This window comes from Ambystoma mexicanum, chromosome 13 (assembly GCF_040938575.1).
Source record: "Ambystoma mexicanum isolate Mex_15411 chromosome 13, UKY_AmexF1_1, whole genome shotgun sequence".
NCBI lineage: Eukaryota > Metazoa > Chordata > Amphibia > Caudata > Ambystomatidae > Ambystoma > Ambystoma mexicanum.
In genome coordinates this window covers 480961611-480988942 of record NC_090938.1, presented here as the reverse complement: position 1 = coordinate 480988942, position 27332 = coordinate 480961611, and the positions used below count along the sequence as shown (strand labels likewise).

Genomic DNA, 27332 nt, shown 5'->3' with positions numbered 1-27332 from the left:
TGCAGAGATTTGGCTTTTGTATACCATGAGTGTAATTCCAAAGCATGCCCGGTGCGGATTTCACTTATGTATCCCATTCATGTAATTCCAAAGCATTGCCTGCATGGATTTCGCTTATGTATCCCATTGACGCAATTCCAAAGCATTCCCTGTGCGGATTTGGCTTATGTATGCCATAAGTGTTGCATGCAGAGATTTGGCTTATGAATGCCATAAGTGTTGCATGCAGAGATTTGGCTTATGTATGGCATCAGGATAATTTGAAAGCAAATAGTTTAAAAATATGCTGTGTAAATTCTGCACTCAACACATACCGTGCAGTCAAGATCTCGAACTGCATGCTGCATATCTTCACCTCTTCCTGGGGGAGGACGCCTACCACCCCTTTGCCCGCACCTCCATATACCCTCCCATCCCACAGCTACTCCCTCCCAATTGGAAAACGTGTGCGGCTTATGTTGAACCCATACGGGCATAATGATTACCACGTCAAGCCTGTGGAATATGCAAGCCTTTTTCCATGTTTGTGACCCCCGCGGCAGCGAGGTCCAGAATCTTCTCTGGCTCTCGAGTCTCCAGTGCCCTGGAGAGGGAAGGCGGCTGTCAATAGAGGGGGTGGGATGCTTGCAGTGCCCCAGGCATTTGGCTCTGTTAGGTTATGTCATGTTTTATTTTTTATTTTTTATGAAGCTCAGACTGCCCCCACAGAGAGGCTCAGTTGGTTCTGAGCTGCCACATTACCTTGTAAACCGGTATGTCCCAGGGGCCTTGATAAAGTTCAATGGCTTCTCTAACAGGCAAAGAGAGCAGTGCATGCTGGTCCAGGGCCCTGCTTCCAGCACAGTGAAACCTTGCTCATGTTTGGTACCCACTGGAGTTGGAGGTTTTTTGGAGAAAGATCAAGCCTCTTCCACAAATGTAGTGGTGTGCCATGCACAAGGAAGGGGCCGAGTCGGTGTGCTATTTAGCCTGAAGGCGTAGGAACATGTACGCATCACAACCTCTTCCTGAGGCAGAGAGGAAGTCCCAGGTTTAAGCCGAGGTTCCGCCCCCTCGTATCCCTTATCCACTCCCTCTCCTGCTGTGGTAGCATGGGGCCGGGGGGGTGAAAGAGGCACGGGTGGAAGGGGGATGCAAAAACAACATAACATTGTGGATGGCCCGGGTTATCAACAATGGGTTCATTTCACCTTGCGTGACATCATTGGCGACTCCAGCTTCGCTCTCTGGGCCTATCAGACGTAACTCAGAACCCCTCAGAGGGGCATATCCCTGTCGTTAATACTCATCCACCTACAACGCTACATGTAGCGATAGCCCACCAGTTGTGCGGCTGCGTGCAGTTTTGGATTGAGCCTGAAGGCGTCTGAAGTCCTGTTTGGAGTCTTTCCATCATTGCTGCTAATATGGAGGAGGTGCCTGTTAAAGACTGTAGTCGACGAGTCGACGAATATAAATATCTTGGAGTTGTGCGTCGACGAATATAAATATCTTGGAGTTGTGCTCGACAGGAGGTTAACTGGCTCATGCCATCTTGAGATACTTGAGCGGAAATGCGCCCAGGCCCTGGGAGGACTGTTCAAGATGGCCAGGACTGGTGGGGGATATTCCCTCGGAATATTGGCAGAATTGTATGTCGCCAAGATCCTACCTATACTACTGTACGGTGCCGAGGTTTGGGCTTTTGGGAATATCGTGTCTCTTAGCAGACTGGAGTGTAAGCTTTTAAAGAAACGTTTTCGCCTTCCTGTGCGTGCTTCTGTAGAGACGATTTACCATCGAATTTGAAGTGGTTCCATGGGAAGCGAGATTTCAGTTGTCCTGTGATAACAGCCACTGGAAACTGACCAATGCAACCAGTGGTTCCCTAAACTGGTTCATACCTGAGGATGCTAGGACTAAGGTCCATTGCATGCCAAATAGTAACTTGGCAAATCTCTTGGCCATGGTGGATCACTGGCATTCCCTGACAATTGGTTCAGGTGAGAGCACTATTTATGTACAACACAAACTGCACATAAAAATTATCATTTGTAAAAACGGTCATGAGCAACTGAAAATTAAACTTTCTGGGAAAAGGTCAAGTATTTTATTCCACGAATATATTTCACAACGAGCTCTACTCCCTGATTACATTCACAATTTTGTGGGCAACCCCTTGGTGTGGGACTACCTAAAGATCAAAACAAATGTGGCCAAGTCTTTGGAAATAACTGGAGTTGGGACCCATTTATCGCGGCCACTCCGTTAATGCAGGCTTTGCGGGGACCTTAAAATTGAAACAGCCAAACATCTCTTAATGAGCTGTGAAGCTGTTGCGCTCTTGAGGGCTGCTGCAGGCGCCACTGCGGGAATATTTGAATGTGACGACAATGCATTGTGGATGTTATTTTTAAATGGCAATAATGAAGCTTGCATTATCTATTTTACTATTTTGTGGAGGAAGATAATGTTGATTTTAGGTGGGCTGCAGAGTAGTTAATGAAGAGTGGGACTGAACGGGTGGGAGGAAGTCAATAGTTAATGACATTTCGTGCTGATGGTTAGGAAATGTGGAGGGTTTTAATGTTTTTCTATTGGGTGCTGAAAAACTGTTGTTTCTATAGTTATGTAGCATGTTAATAAAAAATAAAAAAAATTATAAAAAAGATAACCAACCGTAACTCAGCAGTGCACTCAGGAGGAGTATCTCAACATAGCAAAGTGCACTGGCAAAAAGGGATCTATGTGATCACTGCGACCACACATAACTGCAACGGCTGAAAATGCAGACTTAAAAAAAAAAAAATTAATTAAACCCCCTTTACACCACTTCGATATGTGGGGGGAGACCCCTGCAGCGCCCTCATATTACTATAATATCCCATACGCCCCACATATATATGTGGTGTAAAGGGGGTGTTTTAAAAAAAAAAAGGTTGCAGTTCTGAGGGTGACATTTTGGGCCATTTCCGCAAAAAGTGATAAACTTTTATTGAATTGTGTGTACCTTGTATTTGTATTTGTATTTATTTTATTTGTAACGTGCGCCAGGCCCAGGGGCATCCAGGCGCAAAAACGTAGAGGGCAAATTTACATATATTCCACAATATGTACAAAACGACAATATCATATTTACATATATTACACAATATATACAAAACAACAATAGAGCGGAAATTTACAGTATAGTACATAGGTGATCACACAGGGTGTTATCATATGAGCACAGTAGGCGAGGCAAAATTAGAGGAGGCAGAAAACTCAGGTGATTGCAGCAGGCGAAGGCTACCTCCGATTTGAGCGAAAAGCCAAGATTTGGTTTTCGATTTGAAAGAATTGAATGAAGGTTCAGTCCTGATATTGGGTGGGAGAGTGTTCCAAAGCTTGGAGGCCAGCACAGGGAAGTTCACGCCCCCAGCTTTTTGGAGTTTGAATTTTGGCAGGGATAGGCAGTGTATTGTGTTTAACATTTGTGCATAACACTGTACACACTTCTACTTTATGCAGTATTTAGTAGTGGGTAACATGAACGAGAGCATAAAGAATGGCATGGCGTCTTAACTCTCTGCGGGTCCGCAGTGCACCACAGTTATTGAATGTCGACGGTAACATCTGGTCTTTCATGTTCTTTCTCCCTCCCAGGGTCTTGCCTTCGGTGCCTGATCGATGTTGTCCCAGTAAAAAACGAGGAAGGGGACGTGATCATGTTCATCCTGAACTTCGAGGACCTGGCCCTGCTCCTGGCGAGGAAGGCCAACCGGACTCTCCATCAGAGGCTGACGAGGGCAGCTTACAAATCAGGTGAGCGCTTATTTATCATGCGATGACATGGGAATCGTGACAAAGTCCCCTGCCGCTGACTAAGGGTTAGGTCGGGACTGGACACGGGTCACCAGGAGCAAGAAGCTGGGCCAGAGGGGGTCAATGATGTTTCCTCAACCCATCCCACTCCGCCCAGCTGTGAGGAGTGGGATCATCACATGTTACCTTGGATATGGATAGTAACTGGGATTTCTCATGCTTGCACACCTGCCTCAAGCATTGTCCCCATAGTGCTTAGTAAACGGAACATCACAGCGGCTTGCTCTGCGGCAGGGTTCTCACCCAGAGAGTCCCACTGCAGGACAGAGATTCTCAGCATGAGGGGTTACTTGACTGGAGGTCACACACATGGAGATGCTGCCGGCTGCAGAACGGCTTTACAGGTTGACTGCTGACAAAGACCAATTCATGAAGGTCGGCCACCCCAAAGGTGCCTTGTCCCCCGTTGCTGGGCTCCACAGCATTTCCGGATATGATACACATGTTTTTAAGAGTTTAGTTTAGTCACCAACCCATCGCCATACAAGTGAGATAGTCATTACCAGGTGAAAGTCCTTACCCCGAGATCGACCCTTGGGGCGGGGCCTACAAGGTATAAGAACCACAAGTGTTTGGAGAGGGTGTGGATCTTAGGTGGTGCAAATGGATATGGGTTGTTTGAACTAAAAAACTTGACCTACTGCCGATTTGACCTAATTATTTTGGTTGAATTTCTTTTTGACCTACTAAAGGGTGGAGACCCACCCATCTTCCCCCCACCAAAAACATATTCCATTACCCCACCTTACATCTATTTTATACCATTTGACCTAACAAATTTGAACATAAAATGCGGTCCAGTCGGAGTAGGTCAAATTGGCATTAGGTCAAATTGGACAATACCGGTGCAAATCCGGAGAGGAGACCAGAAGCAGATGGAAGAGAAGACAGAGGAGGTTGGAGGGACTGCAAATGAGAAGATCCAGGAGAGTTTGGAGGTGGAGGTTGAGGAAAGATTGGAGGTGGATGGTAACGGAATGAAGGAGGATTTGGGAAAAGGAGTGAAGGAGGAGGTTGGAGAAGGGGTGACGGAAGAGAGGGAGATAATTGTATTACAGAGATTTGTTTGAGACGGTTAAAAGAGATTGGTAACAATTGGAAAGGGCAAGCTAAAAGGGAGACAGTAGAAAGTTGCAGAAGTGTTCCAAAGAGATGGATCTAGGAGGTGGATACCATCAAGGAAGTTGGGAGGAATTGACAATTTGTAATAGGAGGGGATAAGTACGTAAGGAGGGGTTTGGAGGAACAGATTTGTGGTTGAACATCAAGTAGGTAGAAAGTATTGAGGAGCAGGACAGGGAAAGGGAAGGCGCTACAGACCAAAATAGAACCACCTTAGGAATTAACATGTTGCAGAACATTGAGAAGAATGTAGGGCAGAGGTTTTGGGAAATAGCAAGAGCTTCCTCACCAAAGGAAATAGTGACAAACTAATGCCTGGAAGACTTAGTTAGGAAGGTTCCTCAGCTCCTGGGGGACCTGTCAACTTTGCATACAAGTAGCCCTCCTCAAGGCAAATATCTAAGGGCACTGCCAACAAAGTGCTCAGAATGTCCAAATAGATGGATTGTTGGGGGAAAGGAAATGTGGTGCACCTAGTTGGATTTTGGGGTTAGGAAATGTGACGCACTTAGATGGATCTTTGAGGGTAGGAATCATGATGCACTTAGATGGCTCGCTGGGGGTAGAAAATATGTCACTGTTAGAGGAATTGTTGGGGGTAGGAAATGGGGTGCACATAGAAAGATTTAGGGGTTAGGAAATATGACTCACCCAAAGGATGTTGGGTGGAATAGGAAGGGTGTAGCACGCTCTCTGTAGCCTGTTCCATTTATGCAGATGTTTTATGATATCCCCAGCACTCTGAAGATCATAGAGAGAACCAGCCCAACATGCCTGAAGTCTTTGAGGACAGACTGTCAATTGCACCAGAGGCGTAGCCAGAATTGTCTAACAAGTGGGGCCTGAAGCTAATGTAGTTGGGCCCAGCACAGTGACATCAACATCTGTAAATGCCCACATAGTGCTGCTAAGTGGGCATTTATAGATTTTGGGTGTTCAAAGATCAGTCAGGAGAGCTTGCCACTACTCCTGGGCACTGGTCCTGGACCTGACAGTTTCTTGATTTTAGCTGCTTACATGCTTACGTATAAGGACAGCTATGGGATAGTAACTAGAAATGCGGGTAGGCATTGCAACTATAAGGAAGCACATGCAGGTTAACAAAGGTGTTACACTTCGAGCATTTACACCTTATAATGTTTAGCCCGCCCGTGACACCAGAAGATATATGCTTGTAACCCTCGATTGCACTTATATCTGCTTAGGTTAGCCATTATAACGCACAGTGGTTTTATGCAGGTAACCTTGATATCGCACTTAGTAAACTCATTTGGTTAGCATTTATAGAACTTGGAAGATATGTAGTAAGAATATAAAAGTAACCTGCCAACTGTGCTTAGAGAATTCCCTTCATCCTAGATCTACGGTAGCCTATCTGTCCCACCTACAAGTGGTTCTAGGACAGTCAGTCGATTGCACTTAGTAGACTAGTGGGTAGCCTGTTCATAGTGCCTAGAAAGGTCTACAAAGGTCTACAAAGATAGCTGTCTTTTTCTTCCCCACAGACGACCAGATGATACAGCAACACCAATTATGTGTTCCATCTGAGCTTAAGGTTTGTATAAACGCACCACTTCAGTGGACATCTGGTGGACCATTTGGCGTAACGATAAATCCGTTTGGTGGTGTCTCAGTGGATTTACCGTCGAGATACCATGAGATAATTTTGAGGCCCATTGATTCTGAAAGCTGTCTGTTCGAATGCAGCGCATAGGTAAATGGGTCTTCAGGGTGTCTGGGCTGCCGCTCAGTCCATTTCTGAGTTCTCCAAAGGTGTTGTGGATCCTCCCAGTGCTCACACCCCTGTAATGTGTGTCCAGGACCAATGTTCCTTAAGCAGATGTGTGAACATTCACATGCTCCTTTGGTTTATGGGTAAGTCTGCGGTTGCTCTGGGTGTGTTTTGGAATCTGTCTGAGCTTGAAGAATCGGTGAGTGGGTCGGTGGTCCCGAACAGCTCCACGAGTGTCATGAGCAAACATGGGTCTTGCCGACCGGGTCAAGGCTGTTTTAAGTGAATGCGTTGTTTAGTGGAATTGGGGTGGGGGAATGGCCACCCAGATTCCTGGCATACCTTGGACGGTGTACGGTGGTCCCATTGCAACCATTCCCAAAATAGCAGACCTGAGAGTGGGAGCGTGTCATGGGGGCCCTCTCCATTCCGCCCCATGCTTGGGTAGGTACTCTGTCCCCTAAGACCACACTCATAAAACTGTCTAAAAAGCCAGCGAAGGAACTCTGTCTCTGGCCCTGTCTTAAATCCCTAAAACGCATCCCTAACGCACCCCCATGTAGAGCCTTTGAAACTGCCTTTGACTGAATGCTGCACACCTGTTCATTCCTGTTTCTCCAGCTGATGTGCGAACGGTCTCTGCCTTCCCCAGAGGTTTAAGAAGTAGTCTGCCTTCTGTTGAGGGTTTCAACATTTCAGAAAGTCAGAAAACTAAATTAAGCACCGGCAGGCGCCACGTTTTCTGTAGGGAATTCCCATTGCCTCCCTCTGGAGCCAAGAGCCAACACAAATGTCTGCAGTGCTGTAAATCTCTCAAATCCTGGCTATGTAAGAAGTTTGAGTAACTTATTCGTGTACAGGGCCTGAGCTTCTGATGGGGGGTGTGGATGGGGGCAGTATGTGCTGGGGCAAGCTTAGAGAGGGCAGCTGCCTCGGGAGGATAGCTCAGGGGCAACGTGCTCGCCTTGGAAGCAAGACGACGTGGAGCACCACAGGTTCGATCCCAGGGTCCGCGCTTAGAAACCTCTGGGTATTAAGCGCGTTATCAATAACCAATCACAAATTACAGGTGACGGGCGCATTGACAGACTGAGAATCGAGTAGGGCAGGAGAGAGGTAGAATTAGATAAGGGGTACGTTGAGATAAAGCATGTTACTCCTCTACTTATAGTGCTTTACACCAAGGCGCTTTGCATAGGTTAGTGAGATGGTACAATAATATAAATTGACGAGAAGCAATACACGGAGAGTATAGAAAAAGAAAGAAGACAACAGAAACCATTTAGAGAGAAAATGCCTCGGTGAACTCCAAGACTATAAATGCAGTCAATAAGCAACACTAGTCAATAGAAGTCAAGTGACCCAAAAGGCGGCAAGCCATGGAGGCGAAAGAGCGAGGATAACACACAACGCGCAGGCACCGAAAAGGAAGTCCATACCAGCAAAATCGTACAATCAATTCCAGGTGATATCCCCCAAACCAGCCGGAAAGACCATAGGCAAGACCACCAACATCACAGAGACACCTCCACAACGGAAGGGACGCAAGCACAAAACCTCCTCAAATGTCGAGAACACAGTACCTATGGAGATGGCCAGAACTGTCCAGAGTCCTCCAAGGTCTTTAGCCACGTAAGTCCAAAATGAAGGACAACCGATGCTAACAGATGACCATTGAAAATACCAAGTGGCAGCATAATCAACCCCGCACAGCCAACGTTAAGAGGGGCAACAAGGTGAAGGCAGATTGAGGGGGGCAAGCTAAGAAGCAGGGGCAGGGAATGGAAAGTCTGAAGAGGGAGCAGGATGTAAAGAGATGGGCAAGCTGGAGTCATGCGGACAATGGAGACGGTTGAGTACAGTTCAGGAAAAGATCCGGGGCTACCCCAAAGTTGGGACTGTTGGGACTGGCGGGACTCGGGGCTAGCTAGCCTTTCGGTTGTAGACCCAGACCTTCTATCCGGGGCTACAACAACAGACACGGGGCTATAGCCCCTGAGCCCAACCCCTCTGCTCCCCAGCAACGCCTCTGGTTGAGAGCAAATAGCAAACCTTAAGGAGGGCAGGCTGGGAGGGGAAAGAGGTATACGAGAGATTAGAGGATGGGTGCAGCAAACATCCAGGCTCTGGGAAGCAATAAACTGCTACTCGACATGCTGGGAGATAGGGAAGAAGACACAGGGAGACATGTCTCAGAGATGAGAGACTGTGGGGTTAGAGGTTGGAAAGGCTGGGAGCATCCAGTATGAGGAGGAGCGGTTACGGATGAAGGCAAGACTGAAAGTGGGTGGGCTCAAGGGGGAGGTTGAGGCTGGGGAAGATGAGGTAGATAGTAAGGATCAGGAACAGGCCTGGCGTGGTGGCCTCGCTGAGAAGATTTAGGCTGACAGATGACAATCTGAGGTAACTGGAGGGGGGAAGGTAGGCATAGAGACGATGCGAGGGCCTAAAACGGCTAATTCAGGCAGAGGCAAGCTAAATGGAAGCAGGATCCTGACTCAGAGCGAGGAAAGGTAGAAATAGAGGACAGACTTGGAGCGTAGACACAAACAGTGCAGCTTCTGGGACCGTCACAACAGACCAGTGGGTAAACAGGCAGCCATTGCTTTTAGTTCAACCTCATTAAGGATTTGAGAATTGGTCCCTTGGCTACCCGTATCCCTACACCCAATACCATAGTCCACTTTTCCCAAGTCCAATGCAGCGTAGACTCAGTGGGTCTTCCACATTAGGAATTGCAAGGTCCAGGATTCCAAGGGTGTCACTATGTGGTGGGTGGTGGAGTTAGCAAATCCGGAACAAGGCAGAGACCCTAAAAAATAAAATTCAGGGGTCATGAGGATGCCCCCCAAAAACAGAATAATAAAAAAGATAGGGATTACCGGGGTGAGAGGACAATCCTAGAATGCTGGCAAAAGTGGCAGCCACCTATGATACAGAACCCCCACACGGGCAAACACAATGGGCACCCCAAAATGTGTGGATGCAGCATAAAATCGAAAAAAAGAGGGACAAGGCTGGCGAGGGGCAGGGGAATGGGAAAGCAAGGAGTGCTGGGGCCTGGAGCACAGTCTGATTGAACTTCCCACCGCTCTATCTGTGAATCTGAATTCTAATCTCCCACTGCTTATATGTGTCTGTTTCGTACTGTATTATGCTGGCGCCCTTAAGCCTTCGGGTACCTGGTGCGCGGTAGAAATGCATAGTAAAGTAAAGTAGAGCGGCAGGAGCCAGAGTGGTAAGAGGAGTGCCATGATGACAGTGCTTCCGCTATGGAAGGGCCACAATAACAAATCCCATGGTAAGAAGCACCAGAAGCATATGTAAAGACCCAATTCCAATGAATGAAGCTTTATTTCAGGGAACCGAACCTGGAAAAGAGTCTCGCTGGAAGTGAGCGCTACTGTCAGACTGCCTGACGCACTCACAGAAAGCCTCTGCCACGTGGGATGTTGGTCACTCACTGTCACTCCATGGGAGAACATTTGAACTGCCTAAATACTGCCTATAATGAATAGAGACTTTAATTTCCGATTGTTTATATATTTGTATATAAACAACATCATCAAAATATATTCATCCTACAATAAAGTCATATTAGTAAGAGCATGACTCATATCCCGAAAAAATAACCAATCTTGAAAAAATACCCTGTTATAGGATAACATGTCCTGGATACAATTTCCTAAACAGGAAATTCCCTTTAATTTCCTATTTAGGAAATGGTATCCAGGACATGTTATCCTATAACAGGGTATTTTTTCAGTTAATCTAAAATGAGGGTGAAGGGTCCATGTGAGGTACAGGACCACGACTCGTCCTCAAATGTTACTTCAATGGGGACGAAGGGATCACAGGCTAGTGACCAACAATGAACAAATAACAATGAGTAATTCAAATGATATAGTCTATCACTTCTGTGTTTTGCATCATCACAAATAAAGCGCAGAGACGTCATTCCTAGCCATGAATTGTGTACAGTCATTACCCCGCAATGTCCAGGGGGGGTATGGGGGAACAGCACTAGGAGTACAAGACCAGATCGAACAATTGTTCCTCAAGGTCCCAAAGAATGACTTTGGTCCAAGGGAGGTACCAGCTCCTAGATGGCGTTCTCTCAGCTATGCAAAGCGTCGACAGTGACAGTCGCCCCACAGATGCCCAGCCAAGCAAGGCTGCTTACCTGGACAAAACGTGTAGACCTCCTACTCACCTCTTGTATTAATAGCAATGTTGAGTAGAAGGGAGTCCTCTACCAATGATTAATAGCAATGATGAGTAGGGGGAGTCCTCTACCAAATATCAGGAGTACCAGGGGCGGGGGATAGGATATGGCAGTACCGAGTAGTGTTCTCTTTGGCTGTGATACCGTAAATGCTGGGATTCGCTGCTCATCCAGTAGATGGGCACCATTCCACCCCTGAGACTACATTTTTGCCAACACAGTTGTGGGCCCAATAAGCCCTTATAGAACATCCTGTTGGGGCTGTATACTTCCTTTAAATAGGGTGACCAGACATCCCAGTTTTCCTGCGACAGTGCCGGGAAATCGCCCTCCGTCCCGGGGTCCCGGGACTTTTTTTCATTTTAAAAACCCTGCACTGGGATTGGACGGGTGCGTGGCTATGGTCCTGGTTTTTGCCGGGCCCGATTTCGAAATCCTGAAATCGGGCCCGGCGCAACTCTTCCAGCGGATGAATGCCCATTTCCTCCCCATTGCCCTCCCTGGCGCTTTCCTCCAATGAGAGGAGTGTGCCTGTGAGCACATCCCCTTCCCCACACCCCTGGCAACAGGCCAGCGACATAGAAATAGGACTGCCGTTTTATTTTAGTCCTACTTCTATGGCTATGGCCAGTCCCTTTTTAAAAAAGGTTTTAATCTGGCCACCCTACCTTTAAATCATAGTTCTCTGTATTTACAAGCATAGTAAACATCCCCTGTGAGATCCCAAACACACAATTATATCTAGGCTGTCAGTGTCTGTTTGGCAGTCTTCCTACCGTGGGTCGAGACAATATCTGGTTCCTTGTCTGATTGGCGGGGATCAGACGTCTCCAAGAAGCCTTAACCCTGGGATAAGGATCATCAGTGCATTTTAGGTTCCCTTCCCAGCATCTCACAGTGACTGGCTGTGAGCAGTCGGTTAAAAGCCTCATGAGTGCAACAGAACCCAACATACCTGCAACCATGATGAGTGAGCCAGCACATATGTGTCTCACATTGTTGTCAAGGGGATTGATGCCTTTCGGTGAAATAGACAGTATATTTCCAGTCTATTACCATGATTGTCTTGGAGTATAAGGGGTTCCAAAGCATTCGACATCAGGAGGGACAGTGGATCAGTGGCTAGGAGGGGTGATGGCCCATTCATGTCAGCCACACATTTCCTTTGAACTTTATACCAGTATGTGAAGTTACAAAAAAGGTAGCAGGCGCCCCTCTCTAGAAAGAACATGGCATGATAACCTGTTCTGTGGTTTTTTGCCACTTTGAGAGTTTGCAGCCATTGTTTTTGCTCACTGCACTTTTCACAAAGGAGGAATAACCATTTGCATATCAGTCTTTGCCCCACCCACAAGGGCGGTTAAGCACCGAAATGTCTGGCAAACCTCCTTTGAACAACAGTACCAACCACAACCGCAGACACCTGTTTCAGCCTTGTTGGGCCTCATCAGAAAGGTGGAGCTGTGCCTCTCTGAGCACAGTGAGCAAGGGGTCCACGTCTGGGTTCCCCCTGGTACCTTAGGGTGACCAACCCTAAGTTTCTTGCAAAGATACAAAAAAGGTAGCTGGCGCCCCTCTCTAGAAAGAACATGGCATGATAACCTGTTCTGTGTTTTTTTCCCTCTTTGAGAGTCTGCAGCCATCGCTTTTTGCTCACTGTACTTTTCACAAAGTAGGAATGACCCTTTGCATATCAGTCTTTGTCCTGCCCGCAAGTGCAGGCCTGCACCAAATTACCAGGCAAACCTCCTTTGAACAAGAGTATATAAAGTTAGGCCGCCTTCAACAGGATTCTATTGGTTGGAAGCCGGAGGTTTTATCTCAAAGTCAAAGGTATTATCACCTGTCCTGGGAACGTCCTTGTTAGTTACGCAGTGTTTGTTAGATGTCAGTTGGATCACTACATGAGAGCTCCACTAATCAGGGGGTATCGTGTTCTTTTGCGGGTTGTAATTACTTTGTGGTACATTACCATGAAGTCATTCATTTTTGGCAAAAAGACATGGACCCAATCAGGGAGTGCCAGGCCCCATCAGATGTTGCTTCCTTTATCATCAAAGCACAGATTCTCTCCCTTTTCCAGGGATACATGCTTAAGAGCAGTTTGTGTAAAGTGCTCAGAAAGCCTGATTGGAGGGGACCTCCTTGTTTCTCAAATAGATCACTTCATGACCCACATGTTCATCCCCGCTGGGGCTCCACCAGATTTAAACTAAACTTGGCTGGGGGAAGATGCTTCTCGATCTACGGGTCTAGGCTCTGGAACAAGCTGCCTACAGTTTTATAACAGAATTCAGATTGATTAAGTTTAGAAATTCCCTCAAATCTTTTATCTTCTGGCAATATCTATCTAAGCAACTGAGTGGCCATACTCTCCAATTGTTGTGCTTATTTGTTCTGAGCACTCTATTGCCCTTGAGTTTGAGCATGCTATAAAAGCCAATTAGAATAACATGAAGGTGCCAATAATACAGTTGAAGACAACTCTCTCAAGGATTTTGGACTGGTGGGAGAAGAAAGAAATATGTCTGTAGAAGGAGAAGATCTTGGGGACAGTTGTTGGTTTCTTAATGGTTGGGATAACAATGGCCGTTTTGTAGCAGGAAGGAAAAATACCATCGGGGAGAAAGAGACTGAAGAGTCAGGGGTGGTAGGAGGAGTTGGCGGGTGTGAGTTCTTTGATATTTTGCAGTGCAAAGGGGTCAATGTGAGCACAGGATGGGTTAGCTGAGTGGAGGTTTGGTGGGAAAGAATTGGGTGAGTGATGAAGGATGGGGTGGGGGAGAAAAGAGAGTTGTGATTTTGATGAGGTAAGAGGCAAAGTCATCAGCAGAGATAAAGAGGATAATAGGGGTTATAGGTCAAAGGATCGATGCAAAAGGATCAAATGGTCAAAGGATCGATTCAAAAGGACCGAAAATAAAAGGATCGAAGAAAATAGGGGTTTTTTAACATCTTTTTTTGTTGGGGGGGTCCCCCCAACCCCTGTTTTTATGCTAAAAAACACTTTTTTTACCTATACAAAAACCCCAAAAAATATATATAATTAAATAAAAAATTAGATCCTTTTGTTTTCAGCCCTATTGCGTCGACCCTATTACATTCAATCCGTTTGTAGTCGACCCTTTGACGCGACACCGATAATAGGGCTTGTTAATCTGGAGAGCAAGTGAGGGTTTTCAGGAAGGAGAGGTAAGAGAGGCTACAAGGCCATTGTAGTAGATGGACTTGTCTGTGTTATAAGCATTAATGAGAGCAAGGGGAGCATTTCCATAGGCAGTGAGAAGAATGTAGGAGTGTTCTTTGTGCCAGCAATGTAGGTGAGGTGGAGGTACATGGTTGTCTTCAGCTCCTGGATGGTTGTGGAGATGCACAGTTCCGGGCGAGTGCAAAAGCGGGCAAAGAAAAGTGCAAGACACCACCACATTTTATAGTAATCCAAGGGAAGCAGGACAATGTGGCAAAGTTTGTGTGGATGGCAGCAAGAGTGACTAAAATAAAAAAACCTATGGCAGAACGATCACACAATTTAAGTAGAAATATTTTATTTATTTAAACATATTCTATATAAAATAAACGCCTCAGCTGGCTCATGTTTTAATAGCAACACATTGTAGACACAATCATACACATTGTAGACACAATCATACAAATAAAGCATATAAAACCACCATCATGGGATACATATAAATAATTCTCAATCAGTGCAATGAGATAAAAGTGCTATAATGGAGAATATGCCAAACAATGGTCCTAAAAGCCTAATGTGCAAAAGACGCAATTGCCCTCAATCGGTTGCAAAAGACAATGCTGGACCACCTAATCTAATGACCTATTTTGTGGATCTATTTTAAATTCTGACCATTAATGTATTTATGTATCTTATTCTATTTTACTAAACTATGTAACTATAGTATTTGTATGTATTTCTAAAAGTTCATTTATGAGCTAAAATCTAATAAATAATAAATACAACAATTGCTTCAAAAGGCAATTCTCACACTATAAAGGACAATTCTCACATTATAACAGGCACTCACAGTTCGAGTTGGACAGATGTTTGCAGATGATAGTTGTAAAAATGCAAACCATAGACTCAAATGGACATATTAGATATACACATTTCAAACTGTCCATCAAGGACACAATGCCTATGCATTTACTACCTCCCCAAAGGGTTGCTCTCCTCCTGTTGATTAAGCTCTGATCTGTAGGTGTCTAGGGTATACATCTAGTATTGCCCGCTCAGTGCCAAAGTCCGTCCAGTGCTACTTTGATCCCTTCCCAAATCTTCTCAATGACCTACCATATCATGTCATCCTCACTCTTCTTCATAAGTAAGTAATGTTCAACTAGAGGGACCGTGGAGGTTTTAGTTCTAATCTGGGACCGATGTCCGGTAATCCTGGCCCTGACCTGTCTGGTTGTCTTGCCCACATAGATTTTCGGACATGGGCCTTGTATGATGTGAATAACATTCATACTTTTGCATGTGCTTTGAAAATTGAAATACCATTCTCTATTGTGGACCTCAAAACTCAATTTGATGAAGGGAAACTTACAAGCCACACACCCCCCTCAAGGCTAATGTCCCTTCACTTGGGGGGTCCCAGAAGTGACCTCATATTGGGAGACGATTTGGGCATGTCCCTAACGGCTGAAACTAGATGGTGTTTGAGGTTTTTACCTGTCTTAAATGCAAAAGAGTGGGGGTTCCAAACCCGGGTTGTTCAGCTGAAGCACATGCCCTTTTTTAAAATAGGTTTTATTATGGCATTGCTATGCTGGCTAAAGGACATAACACAGACAGTTCTTACGGTCTTGGTTTTGTGGTGGGATTTTTCCAAAAGGATAGATCTGTCCAAGTTCCTAGCTCTCTTTTTAGATTGTCTGAGAGTATGGCTAGGAAAACCTCTCCTGGTGAATCTATCATATACAATATCTGCTTCTTTTTTTAAATCTTGATTGAGGGTGCAGTTTCTCCTTATACAAAGGAATAGACCAAAGGGCACATTATCCGAGAGGGCTTTTGGGTGGTAACTTTGGTAGTGAAGGATGGTATTACGATCCGTAGGCTTTCTTTACAGACTCACCCCTAGTGTTTCCTCTATTTCCTAAATCTCCAGGACTAAGAATGGAATACAATCAGTGCTCTTGGCCATCATGAATTTTAAGTTAGGGTTAAGATCATTAATCCATGTGTAAAATTCCTCAATATTGGCTTGTCTGGTGTCGCAGATAAGAATGTCGTCGATGTATCTTTTGAAAATGTGCATAGCTGGCAAAAAGAGATTGGTATTGTACATAAAGTAGCCAAATTGTGGGTAAAAGTTGCCTCCATGGCATCCCCTTGATTTGAATATAGAATTGGCTCTTAAACCGATGTTTGTTGTTGTTAAGAACCACTTCCAATAACTCTAATACAAAGTCTGTGGGGACTGTGTGGGGTTGAGTTCCACTGTTGAAATAATCCCTACAAACCCGTAAAGCCTCGCCCCAGGGGATGCTAGAATATAAAGTTTTGCCATCTAACGTGACCAGTAACTAGCAAGTGGAATCAAAAGACAAACCCTCAGTAATGTTAATGACATCTTTAGAATCAGCCAACTAAGTAGGTGTATCAATAGCTAGTGGTCTTAGAAAAAAATCATTACTTTTTCCCAGGGTTTCGAAAACGGTGCTACACAAGGAAACAAGAGGTCTTCCTGGGGGTCTAACTGCGTCTTTATGGACCTTCTTTAAAATATAAAACAAGGGAGTTCTGGGATTGCTCGGATTAAGGAACCTTGTCTTGTAGGGATACAGAAGTCACTCTGCCTACACAAAGAAATTATTTCCATTATGGTTCGGTCCTTAATGGAAATAATGTCTTTATGAAGTCAGAGTGACTTCATAAAGAAACAATGGGCCTCATTACGGGTTTGGTTGCCGCTGGACCCGTAATGATTTACAGGCGCCTGACTTCCCATTAACACCAGGGGATTACAACCCCGGCGGTCTGGGAAGTCAGGCGCTGGCAAATGTTAAGTCCCCATCCCCATTTCCATAGAGTACTGGGGACCATTGAAGCAACAGCACTGTTAATAACGGTGCCGGTGCTTCCGTGAAAACTCTGCGGACGGGTGCAGTTTCACCCGCAGAGCTGTAATATGCCGGTCCGGAAACAACGATTTGTTTCCGGACCGGCATAGTTGTAATGAGGCCCAATTTCTTTTTTAAGTATTAGGGCTCCCCTCAACCCCATGACGTGTGCGTGTGTGAGTGTATGGTGAAAGGGTGCACACTTAAATGTATAGATGGCTGCCTGGGTGTGCCTGTATGGTGAAAGAATTAACACTTAATGTATGGATGGCTGGGTGTGCGTGTGTGTATATGGTGAATGGTGTGCGTGCTTGTGTTCAGGGGTGCTCCAAAACCTACATTTTGGGGTGGGGAGGCTAACCCTTCAAATGTTGGGAGAGGCGCTAACTTCATGGGTGGTTGGGGAGGGACAAACCTATTTGTTTGGGGGCATCTAATTTCTATACGCATTTTAATGAGACTATTCTAGTGCAGCTTCAATGTTACAAGCAGTTAACTCTCCCCTTTAAGATTGAAAGCACCCACTTATGGACTGCTGTGAGAATGAGTGGTCTCCTGTTCCCTCTCTACCCTTCCAATCACTCCCCTGGTATGCAAGTATTAACCCCACATTACAATTTCAATTGCCTAAAAAATGTGGCATTTGAATGCAGGTACTAACAGTGAAATGCTTTATGTTAGTAATTGCTGGACTCTTGTTAACAGCGAAACCCAGGTGCCGTTTAACATCTGTGTCCTCATACACAAGTACTGGGATGAGGTAGAGATACATGGAGGTAATGCCTGACTTAGCTACTTGTAATATTTATTACTCCTAATCCCACTCTTCCTCATCCCAGTACTTACCTATGAGGCAAGGAGCCTCATACGTAAACTCTGGGACAAGGAAGAGGGACATGGAGGTAATTCTGGGACAAGGAGCTCATTTTGGAGGTTGAGGTAGGGGTGGGAGTGGTAGGGGATGTGTGGCGTGGCCGGATTGTGCGATAAATAATATCGGTTGTCCATGTCCACGCTAAGCAGGCATGATATGTGGTATTAGTGGCTAGAGAGGCATTTTGGTGCAGCCAGTCTAGTTATTCCTCAGTTTGGTATGACTTTTTTAACTGGGCATTTCTGATAAAGCAGTCCTGCTAAGTGTAATTACTTAGCTAGACTGCCATTTGGGTGCTGCCAGTCTAGCTGGTTCTTACTGCGGCATTGTATATTTTTCTGGGCATCTGTAATCAAATGATATGATATATCATTTATAACGTGCCTGTACACAAGTGTTTCTAGGCACGACAAGACAAGGGAGGGAAGGTAGAGGGAGGACAAGACAAACAATCTTACTAGGCCTTGTGTCATTCAGATTGTGCAAGTGCGAGAACGAGAAGTGCAAAGGGATAGGGAGGGGGGAAGTGCAGGGGAGAGGGGAGGGAAACAGGGCAGCAATGCTCTGAGTAGGTGCAGCCAGGGCAGCGTGTCTCTGGGTAGTGCACGGAGAATAGGGGACTGTAGGGTTACAGTTACAACCCCTAAGTGTGTGGTAGGCCCAGAGACAGTGCAAGGATGACTGATCAAGAAAGAGTTTAGACTTAGTGGGACTCTTGAGGGTAGTCAAGCAACCAGTCAGTAGGTCAGGTAGGCCAGCAGGGGAGGGAGAGAGAGAAAGCAGATGACAAGAGGAACGTTTTGAGCTGCTTCCAGAATTTCAGGTGGTCCGGCTCAGGTTTGAGAGGGGTAGAGAGGCTATTCCAGAGGGAGGCACCTGCAGAGGAGAGATATCTACCCCCACTCTCTGCCTGGAGAAGTATCTAACCCTTAGAGAGTTCGAGGTAGCTGAGCGAAGGGCTCGAGAGAGAGGATATTTTGGAAGAGAGTGTTGGATGTAGTGCGGGCCCTGGGCCCAGAAAGCCTTGTGAACCATGCAAAGGGTCTTGAACTTGATCCTTGCAGCCACTGGGAGCCAGTAGAGAGCTTTCAGGGCTGGAGAGCTACAATCCCTGGGCTTGAGGCCAAGGATAAGTCTCACAGTCCTGTTCTGGATGAGTTGCAGAGGGCGTAGAGTAGAGGAAGGTAGATCGAGAAAGAGGCTGTTGCAGTAGTCCAGCCTAGAGAGAACCAGGGCTCTAGAAACAGCGAGCTTGTGGGGGAAAGGGAAAAAGGGAAGAGTCCCTTTGAGGAGGAGCAGCTGGTAGTGGTACTTCTTGGTGACGTCCGAGATGTGAAGCGAGAATTAGGGAGTGTAGTCATTGATAACACCAAGGTTGTTTGCCACCCAGGAAGGCGAAGGAAGAGGGCCCAAGGCGGGCAGCCAAAGTGAGAGAGGGAGAGCAGGGGCAGGACTCCCAATGAGAAGGATCTCCATCTTACTGGCATTAAGGCAGAGATCGCTGTAGATTACTGCAGTGAATTTGTGAACTCCTCATTTGAAGTGTGTCACAGGAAGATGCAATGGAATAATGATACTAGCAGAGGGACAAGGGGCACAGTGTGTTCAGGGGTGAGTGGAGATACCACAAAAGGAGGAAGGGTGCACATCCAGGGCTGGAGGAGGGCATGGAAAGATATTTTCGTTTCATGGCTTTTTCATGCTTCCGTGAGAATCCTGCGATAATCCAACACGCAGAGAACACACATGGGAATCAGAAAACGAAAAAACACATCTTGCCGAATCTAAATGCAGACAAATTCCAAGAGTAAATCTTGCGAGAACAAACGGTAGGAAAACAAACAAGTTCCATGTTGGAAAGTGAGCCGGCCTCTCATGATTAGTGTTGCTCCGCGGGGCCTGGGTGTTTACTACAACAGAGGAATCGGTGCAGAGGGGGCAGTCATGTTTATTTACCACTTCTGCCATGGCCAGTGGCCCACAGTCTTTGAACCTAATTGGTGGGGTAAGTCATTGCACAACATAACCATTGAATTTCAGTGAAAAATCTTTCGTTAAGATACATCAGGGTGAAACGATTTATTGTAACGAAAGCCATGAAATTCGGCCAATGTTTGAAGTGTTGACACCCTTACCTCGGACGCCTCCTTTGCTCAACCTGTGACCACATAGATGACGCCACAGATGACATCAGCAATGACATCGCAAATGACATTATGTACCACATGTGCAGGGGGACTCTGAGTTAAGGGTGTCAACACTTCCAACACCTGTCGAATTGCATTGGGTTTGTTGTGAAATATTGTATCACCTTCACTGTCTCTTAACTAATGTTTTTTCACTGAATATATTTATAGTGTATTAATAGCATGGTCCAATATTCCTGTTCTTACTAGTTATTTGATTACAAACGAGTTTGAAATACATATTTAAGAAGAGATGTCCAATTCCTTAGAGTGAAAGTAAAGCTCCTTGTACTTTTGCCTACAGAGGCCAGATTACAGAAACTTTGCACTGGTGCAAGTGAAGTTCTGCATGGCATTAGCACTCATTCCTCTGGTGCAAAAACATATTCTTTCAATGCGTTGTTTCTCCTGTGAAAAGTGTGCCCTAGTGCCAGTAGCATGTTGTATTAGCACCAGGGAAAACCTTGCCCTGGTACAAAAATGTATTGAAAGAATAGGTTTTTTCACCAGAGCAATGTCTGTCCTTCTGCTAATACCATGCACAATTGCACTTGCACCAGTGCAACGTTTCTGTAATCCAACAAAAACACGAAGCTATAGTACATTTAGCGAAATACAGATTTCAGTTTCTGCGGTTTTGTGCTTGTGCAAACATGCTGTGTGCTCAAGGATTATCTCAAAAAGTTGTGCACGTTGCTCCAGGGTCACACAGTTGTCCATCAGTGGTGATGTTTGCGTTTTGGTGCCAGGGTGGAGGGGTATGTGTCTCCTACCCCTTGCCATGCTTGCCACTTGCTTTACAGATTTAGTTTCTAGGCAGTGTCTCCAGACCTGGGGAGTCCGGGGCCTGAAGCCGGGGCAGGCTTGTGCACGGTGTATCTTGGGATATCCACTCTTAGCAAACATTCTAGGACTTTGGGCGGTGTGTAAGCGCAATAGCCTAGGTTTTTTTTTATATTGATTGATATTTTATTTCTATCGCGCTCATACACAAGTGTTTCAGAGCGCGACAAGGCAAGGGAGGGGAACAGGGGAGAACGAAACAGCGATCTTACTAGGCCCAGTGACATTGAGAACACGCAAGTGCATGGGAGAGAGGGGAGGGGAAAAGTGCATGGAAGGGGGCAGAGGTGGAAAGTGCGAAGCAGAGGAGAAACAGATAAATAACAATAAATAAATAATAAAGGCAACAAACAGTGGTAATGCAACCAGCAATTTGCAAGTGCTAGGTTTAAGGCAGCAGACAGGGTAGATCCGATAAGTGCAGGAAGAAAACAGGGGGGGCTGTATGGGTACAGATACAGACCCCAGTGCAAGGGGTGGCCCGGAGGCAGTGCGGGAGGGTGGCAGGATGAGCAGGTACCTGGGCCCAAAAGAGGGATTTGGGAACTACTCGGAAGATTATTCTGCCTCTTCTTGTTAATTTGTTGACTCTGGGCACCATTCATATCTTACTGCTGGCAGAGGGTGCAGAAGGACCAACACTGGATCTTGTATCTGCTAGACATTTGGAAGGCTTGCCATTCTATATTATTTGAAATTGTGACTGCTCTTCTGGTATTCCAATGGCAGCCAATGCATTTCCTCAGAGTAGCCTCTATGACCAATTGCATACATACCAACATGCCACTTTTCATGTGGGAGATGGTTGGCCCGTGAAGGTCTAAACTGTGCATTCTGGGGCTTGCAGTGCTCGGTTTATGATATGATATGATATTTTATTTATAGCAAGCCCCTACACAAGTGTTTCAAAGCGTGACACAAGTGTTTCAAAGTGCGAGAAACCCAGGACTAGAAGGGCCAGCATTCAAAGTTAAAACTAAGACTGGACAAGCATCTCCCGAATGGAATTGGGCACTCTGGGATGCATGCAATTGTTAACCCCTCTTTGCATTGTCCTTGCTAAAGTTGTGAAATGAGCCGGCTTGCATGACATGTCCCAGTCTCGCTTCACTTGTTGGGTAGGGGTGTGTGTAGCTGGGGAAAGTGTTTGGGGACCAGGAGTGGGAATTCTAACCATGTTCCTGTCCATCAGAAGTAGCCCTGGTATTTTATGAAGGACTTTCCCTGTGGCTCACCTTTCTTGATAACCCTGAACCTGCTTCCATTCTGCCCCCAGAGACCTCCGGCCTGAAGCCCAGCTTTCTGAACTCCGCCTCGGACTCGGATCTGATGCGCTACCGCACCATCAGCCAGATCCCGCAGTTCACCCTCAACTTCGTGGAGTTCAACCTGGAGAAGCACCGCTCGGCGTCCACCACGGAGATCGAGATCGTGGCGCCCAGCAGCGCCTTCGAGCGCACGCAGAATGTCACCGAAAAAGTCACGCAGGTAGGAAACACGTTCATCACGCGTGGTCACCCGTCGGCACCACTCGAGCTGAGTACCTTCTTCGAAATGTGAACTTACCATCAATTAAGTCAATGGTATTCTAATGCTGGGTTAATCGTGTCCTATATAACAGTGATATTATTTTGGAGTAGTTGAAAAGGGGTCTCTGTACTACAGCAGGTCATGCTTCCGCTAATGGCTAAGGTGCATCGGTAGAGCTGCGAGGGGACCAAATACTGTAGCAGGGGGTGCGGAATCTCAGGAAAGAGGTGCACAAGCAGATCTGTGTTGACTGGCAAGAGATGGTGCAGCTCAGGCCTGAGGTGCATTTATAGAGCTGTTTAGGGTGCCATTACTATAGCGGGGCATGCTGCAGCTTAGGGCAGGGGTGCATTTGCAGAGATGTGGGTCTTAGTATTGTATCGGAGCATGCTTAAGCTCAGGGCTGGGGTGCATTAACAGACCAGTCTGGGGTCCCATTACTATACAGGGCATGATTCGGCTTCAGACTGAGGTGGATTAGCAGAGCTGTGTGGGTTTTAATATTATATAAGAGGGTGTTACAGCCAGGGCTTTAAGTGGGCCGGGGCCAGCCCTGGCAGTCTCCAAAAAGTGGGACTCACTTGGGGGGGGCTCTACTGCCACTCCCCGGTCCCACCACGCCATGGCAATGGCCCACGGCAGAACATTATCCTGCCGCCGCCGTGGGAGACCCTTGCATCCCCTGGGGGACCATGAGAGAAAGCTGTGTTGTCGGGCCCGGCCCAACAGAAAGTGCCAGCATTGCGCCAACTGCAACTTCGTCTCATGACCATCACAAGGCTTGTAAGACTCGCGAGGGCCACAAGAGGAAGTTGCTGTCCCGAGGGGATCCCATGCCCGACGACCAAGCCACGATAAATTAAGTCACTGGTGCGCGGCGGCGCGCTCGTAATCCAGCCTGGCACTGACGTTGGCAGCTGTTGCAGTTTCAACTGGTCGAGGCAAGCATAGGGTTAACTTAGTTCTTCTCTCTTGAGTGTTCACCTGACCGGTTCTACCTGCAACAGATGTATATGTTAGTGCAGGCTGGAAGGGTGTGAGCAACGACAAAAGGCACGTATAGACAAAAGGCACGTATACTTCCATGCTTTAGTAGTGTTAACTGCCAGCGACTCTAAAGAGCACAGTGGGGCAAGAACAGCATGTCGTGTTCTGTTTGTACGGCTTGTGGTGAGTTGTATTGTGTTGTGCCATCTGCTGTGAGGGTGCTAGTAGACAGGAGGATATATCACACACTGTCTGTAGACACGTGGATTACACATTTTTAATGCATAATATATGAGGAGCTATTTCCAACCTTCTAGGTCATGGCTCATTCCCCAGCCGTGATAAGACAGAAGGGGGTGTCGCTCACACTCAAGGATACCACACCAGTGGTATTGATCTACGGTGCAACATGAAAATGTGCAGCATACCAACTAACAGTGCACTTTTCACATAGTGCTCATGATGAACTTAGCAGGTTCTAGGTGGTGTTTCCCCCCTCCTTTTTCCACCCCTACCCTCCATTCCTCTCTTTTGCCCCCTTTGCCTATTTGCACAAATCACGGTGTTTCTGTACATTTCAACGTGCTCCCCAAATTCACAAACAGGACACGCTTTCAAATACATACAACGGAAGGGCATCACCCTGCGCCTGTCGAAAGAGGCGGAAAAGGCGAAAATCATGGCTGCGTAATTCTGAAGATGGCATGATTTTATCTTTCAGTTGGACAGCACTTTCATTTCTCTCCCCCAAAGGGATCCAGTAAATGTGCACATGATAAGAATCCTGAGAGTGGGCCGGGGATTGGTCTCAAATGGGCTCAAAGGGTGGGCACTGCATTGCACTAAGTGCAGTGTAGGTCAAGCAGTTGGATCAATTTGAAGGAGGATAACCGGTACAACGTCCTTTTATCGCGGGATGTTTTTTACCACAAATTTTTTAATGAAAATACCCATCAAATGTTTTTGGGGGGGGTTAGAAAAATATATATTTGGTATGTGGGTGTTTGGGAATAGATTAAAACTGAAAGGGAATAGGGGTTAGGGGGGACAATGTATCACCACTCACAGGGTGAGTTTCCACCTATTTATTTATTCACTTGTTTATTTGTTTACTCGTTTATTGCACTTAGATTGTATGTGCGACTAAGCGCTGCTCTTTGCACATGGACTGATTCTAGAGGTGCCATTCAGACATGGGTGGCTAGCAGGGTCTTGGCCATACTCTCGTAACTTTAATGGGCAAAATGCGTGCACGCATAGTGGCACCTCCCAATGCTCCCATAGCTGGACTTTGGTCGCTCCGAGGGCGCTCAACCAACAGTGCATTGGGGCCATAATTATTGCGAAAGCTGCTATACAGATGACAAAATGAATGGAAAATGAACCAAACATTGGAGGAAATGTCTTTATTAAAGCATTTGAGCCTGTCATAGCGAACAATAATGTATGCAAGGGGGCTGGACAGTGCATCTTTGCTGCCCCGCCTGACATACGCAGGTCACCTTTTCTCTCCTTCGTTTTACCCCCTCTTCCCCTTTTTTCCTTTTTTCCTTCTCAAACAAACCAAATGTATTTCATTCATATTTGAAGGTTTGTTTATATTTGTCAATTTACTTGTGTAACTATTTCATTAATGAAGCTAACAAGTTGTTATGTCGATGTTCATTCTTATAAATAACTACATTTTCTTCTGTGTTTTTGAATTTTTTGAGACATGTGTTATCAACAATATGCATAATTTAAGTTTAGCATGACAGGTGTTTTAGCTTTTGTGTTAAATTGAATGATTTCTTCTGCTTAGCTTCCAGTTGAATAATTACTGACAGCTTTCCAAGCAGCGTTCTGATGCTAGGCACACAGGAGCGCCTCTTGGTGTATTACAGCTCTATGCTCCACTTGTTCCTGAGGTAATTGGAGCTCCTCTTTGTTTATATGACCTTTGCGAGTAAGCTGTCCTGTGCATTTCAGCAATGAGCAAAAATGAAAAAACGCGCATCCTCTGTGTTTTTTTCAGGTTCATAGTGACATTTTCGAAACTTCATATTTTCAAAATGCTATTTTTTCGACACCAAAATGCAAGAATTGTATTTTTTTGAATTTTTTTTTGCTTTTTTTTTAAATGGGGGGTTTCCCTCCCAACCCCCGTTTTTTTTATAGACACTTTTATTTTTACTAACGAAACAAAAAGAAAACATATAAAATAAAATAAAAACATTTGTAATTTTTTTCCCGCCATTTTTTCCCCACAAAATGGCATTTCGAAAATATGTTTTCGACAATTTAACTGGATGCCCTTTTTTCATTGCCACTCACTTTTGAGAATCTGGCTAAAGTGTGTAATCACATCAAATATTCTGCCAAGAGCGCAGCATTGAAGATACACTTCAAAACATGTCTTTTCTTTTCTGTACGTTTACGGCTTAGTACTGTTTCTACAATACCGGATGCCCACATCACATTCATTCAACTATTAACACATTTTAATTTTGTAGAAAGTCCCGTGTTTGGTCCAAGACAGTTCTGAAAAGATACACTCTGTGAGCTGTCAGGTTTGCTGGCGACTGGAGCAAGACCATTCAATGAAAACTGTCTTTAATAGACAGAGGCAGAGCCCGCCTCAAACTTTGGGAGGCCGAGAGGACCATTTTCAAAAGCGGGTTGAAAGTGGGTCTTGAATGTTCACCCGGTACCCAATCCCCCTTCTAGTGCCCGCGTGTCTACCACCATTTGTGCCTTGGTTTATTAATGCACTAGTTTGCTAAAGTTTGGCAGCTGTGGCCTGATTAACCCTTGATAGATCTCTGCTTCCTCCCTCCCCCCACTTCACCCGAATAAAGTTGAGGCACAAAGTTGAGCAGTTAGAATTTGAAACGAACTGGAGGAAAATCCCCCGCCTTACCTCCAGAAATCAGTGGATTTACTGTGCGGTAAATCCAGCAAAAATTCCCATGGAGTCTATGGACTTCCAAAATGGAAAGTGCGCTACTCTATCACCACTTGGAAGCCCATGGAAAACCCACAGGATCAAGTGGCGGTAATGGTAATCGAGTTTGGCCGTCATTCAGCAGATTAACTGCCAAATTACCATCAAACTCGTAATGTGCCCCATCGGTAAGAGTTAAATGTGGCCCAACCGGTAAGAGTTAAATGTGGCCCAACTGGTAAGAGTTAAATTGCACCTGGCTGCCAACTTCTACATTTTCATTCGCAAGGCTCAATAGTTGGCTCAGCGGAAAGAGACATCACAGGAAAGGCGAACTTGTCCAAAAAAAATACTGTTGGGGCTAAATGGATGTTTCGGGTGAAGGGAGGTGCATGTCTAGGTTTAAATGTAACCCTTTTTAGACTGGACATAAAAAAGTTCTCTGGTCTCCAAACTATCAATCACTGATTTCCCAATAGTCTGAAGAGAAACTAAACTAAGGACTAACCCGCTGAAAAGCCTGCACTTATTTGTATTAGGAAATATGAAGAAACAAAGCATTCAAATTGTGTTTGTTGGTGGATGGGATGTTTTGGGAGTGTTTATGTCCAGCGCACAACCTTCTGTATTCAAAGCGCTATAAATATCCGAATGAAATGCGGTGGAGGCTAAATGCCAGGGCTGCCTGAGCATCTTGCGCTGAAGATGGGAAAACCCTTTTTCGTAGTGATTTTTAGTTTTGGCTATTAGGTGGCATTACAGTATTGTTTTAGAGTACAGCTAGAGAGAAATGGCATATGAGGAGGGATGCAAATCTCGTAAGTGGTGTTTGGTCATTTACCCACCCATTGACTGCCCATGGCCATGCTAATCCCGATGGCCATTCCCACCCACTTCCTCCCCCTCCCCACCCAAAACACATCCTCCTGGGATCTCTTGGAGCGTCATTAATCAAGCCTTACCATCAAACGTTGTGCTGGAAGTGC

The 27332-nt window shown here is 45.8% G+C and overlaps 1 protein-coding gene across 2 annotated transcripts in view; it reads left to right on the top strand.

The window, feature by feature from the left end:
- The window catches only part of KCNH6 (potassium voltage-gated channel subfamily H member 6), a 1027260-nt gene that overhangs the window by 568750 nt on the left and 431178 nt on the right, over window positions 1–27332 (top strand). For both annotated transcript variants that reach the window (XM_069634128.1, XM_069634127.1), the window contains exons 3-4: window positions 3625–3783; window positions 22183–22394. In XM_069634128.1, the coding sequence (XP_069490229.1) occupies window positions 3625–3783; window positions 22183–22394 (371 nt within the window). The remainder of the gene's footprint in view (window positions 1–3624; window positions 3784–22182; window positions 22395–27332) is intronic.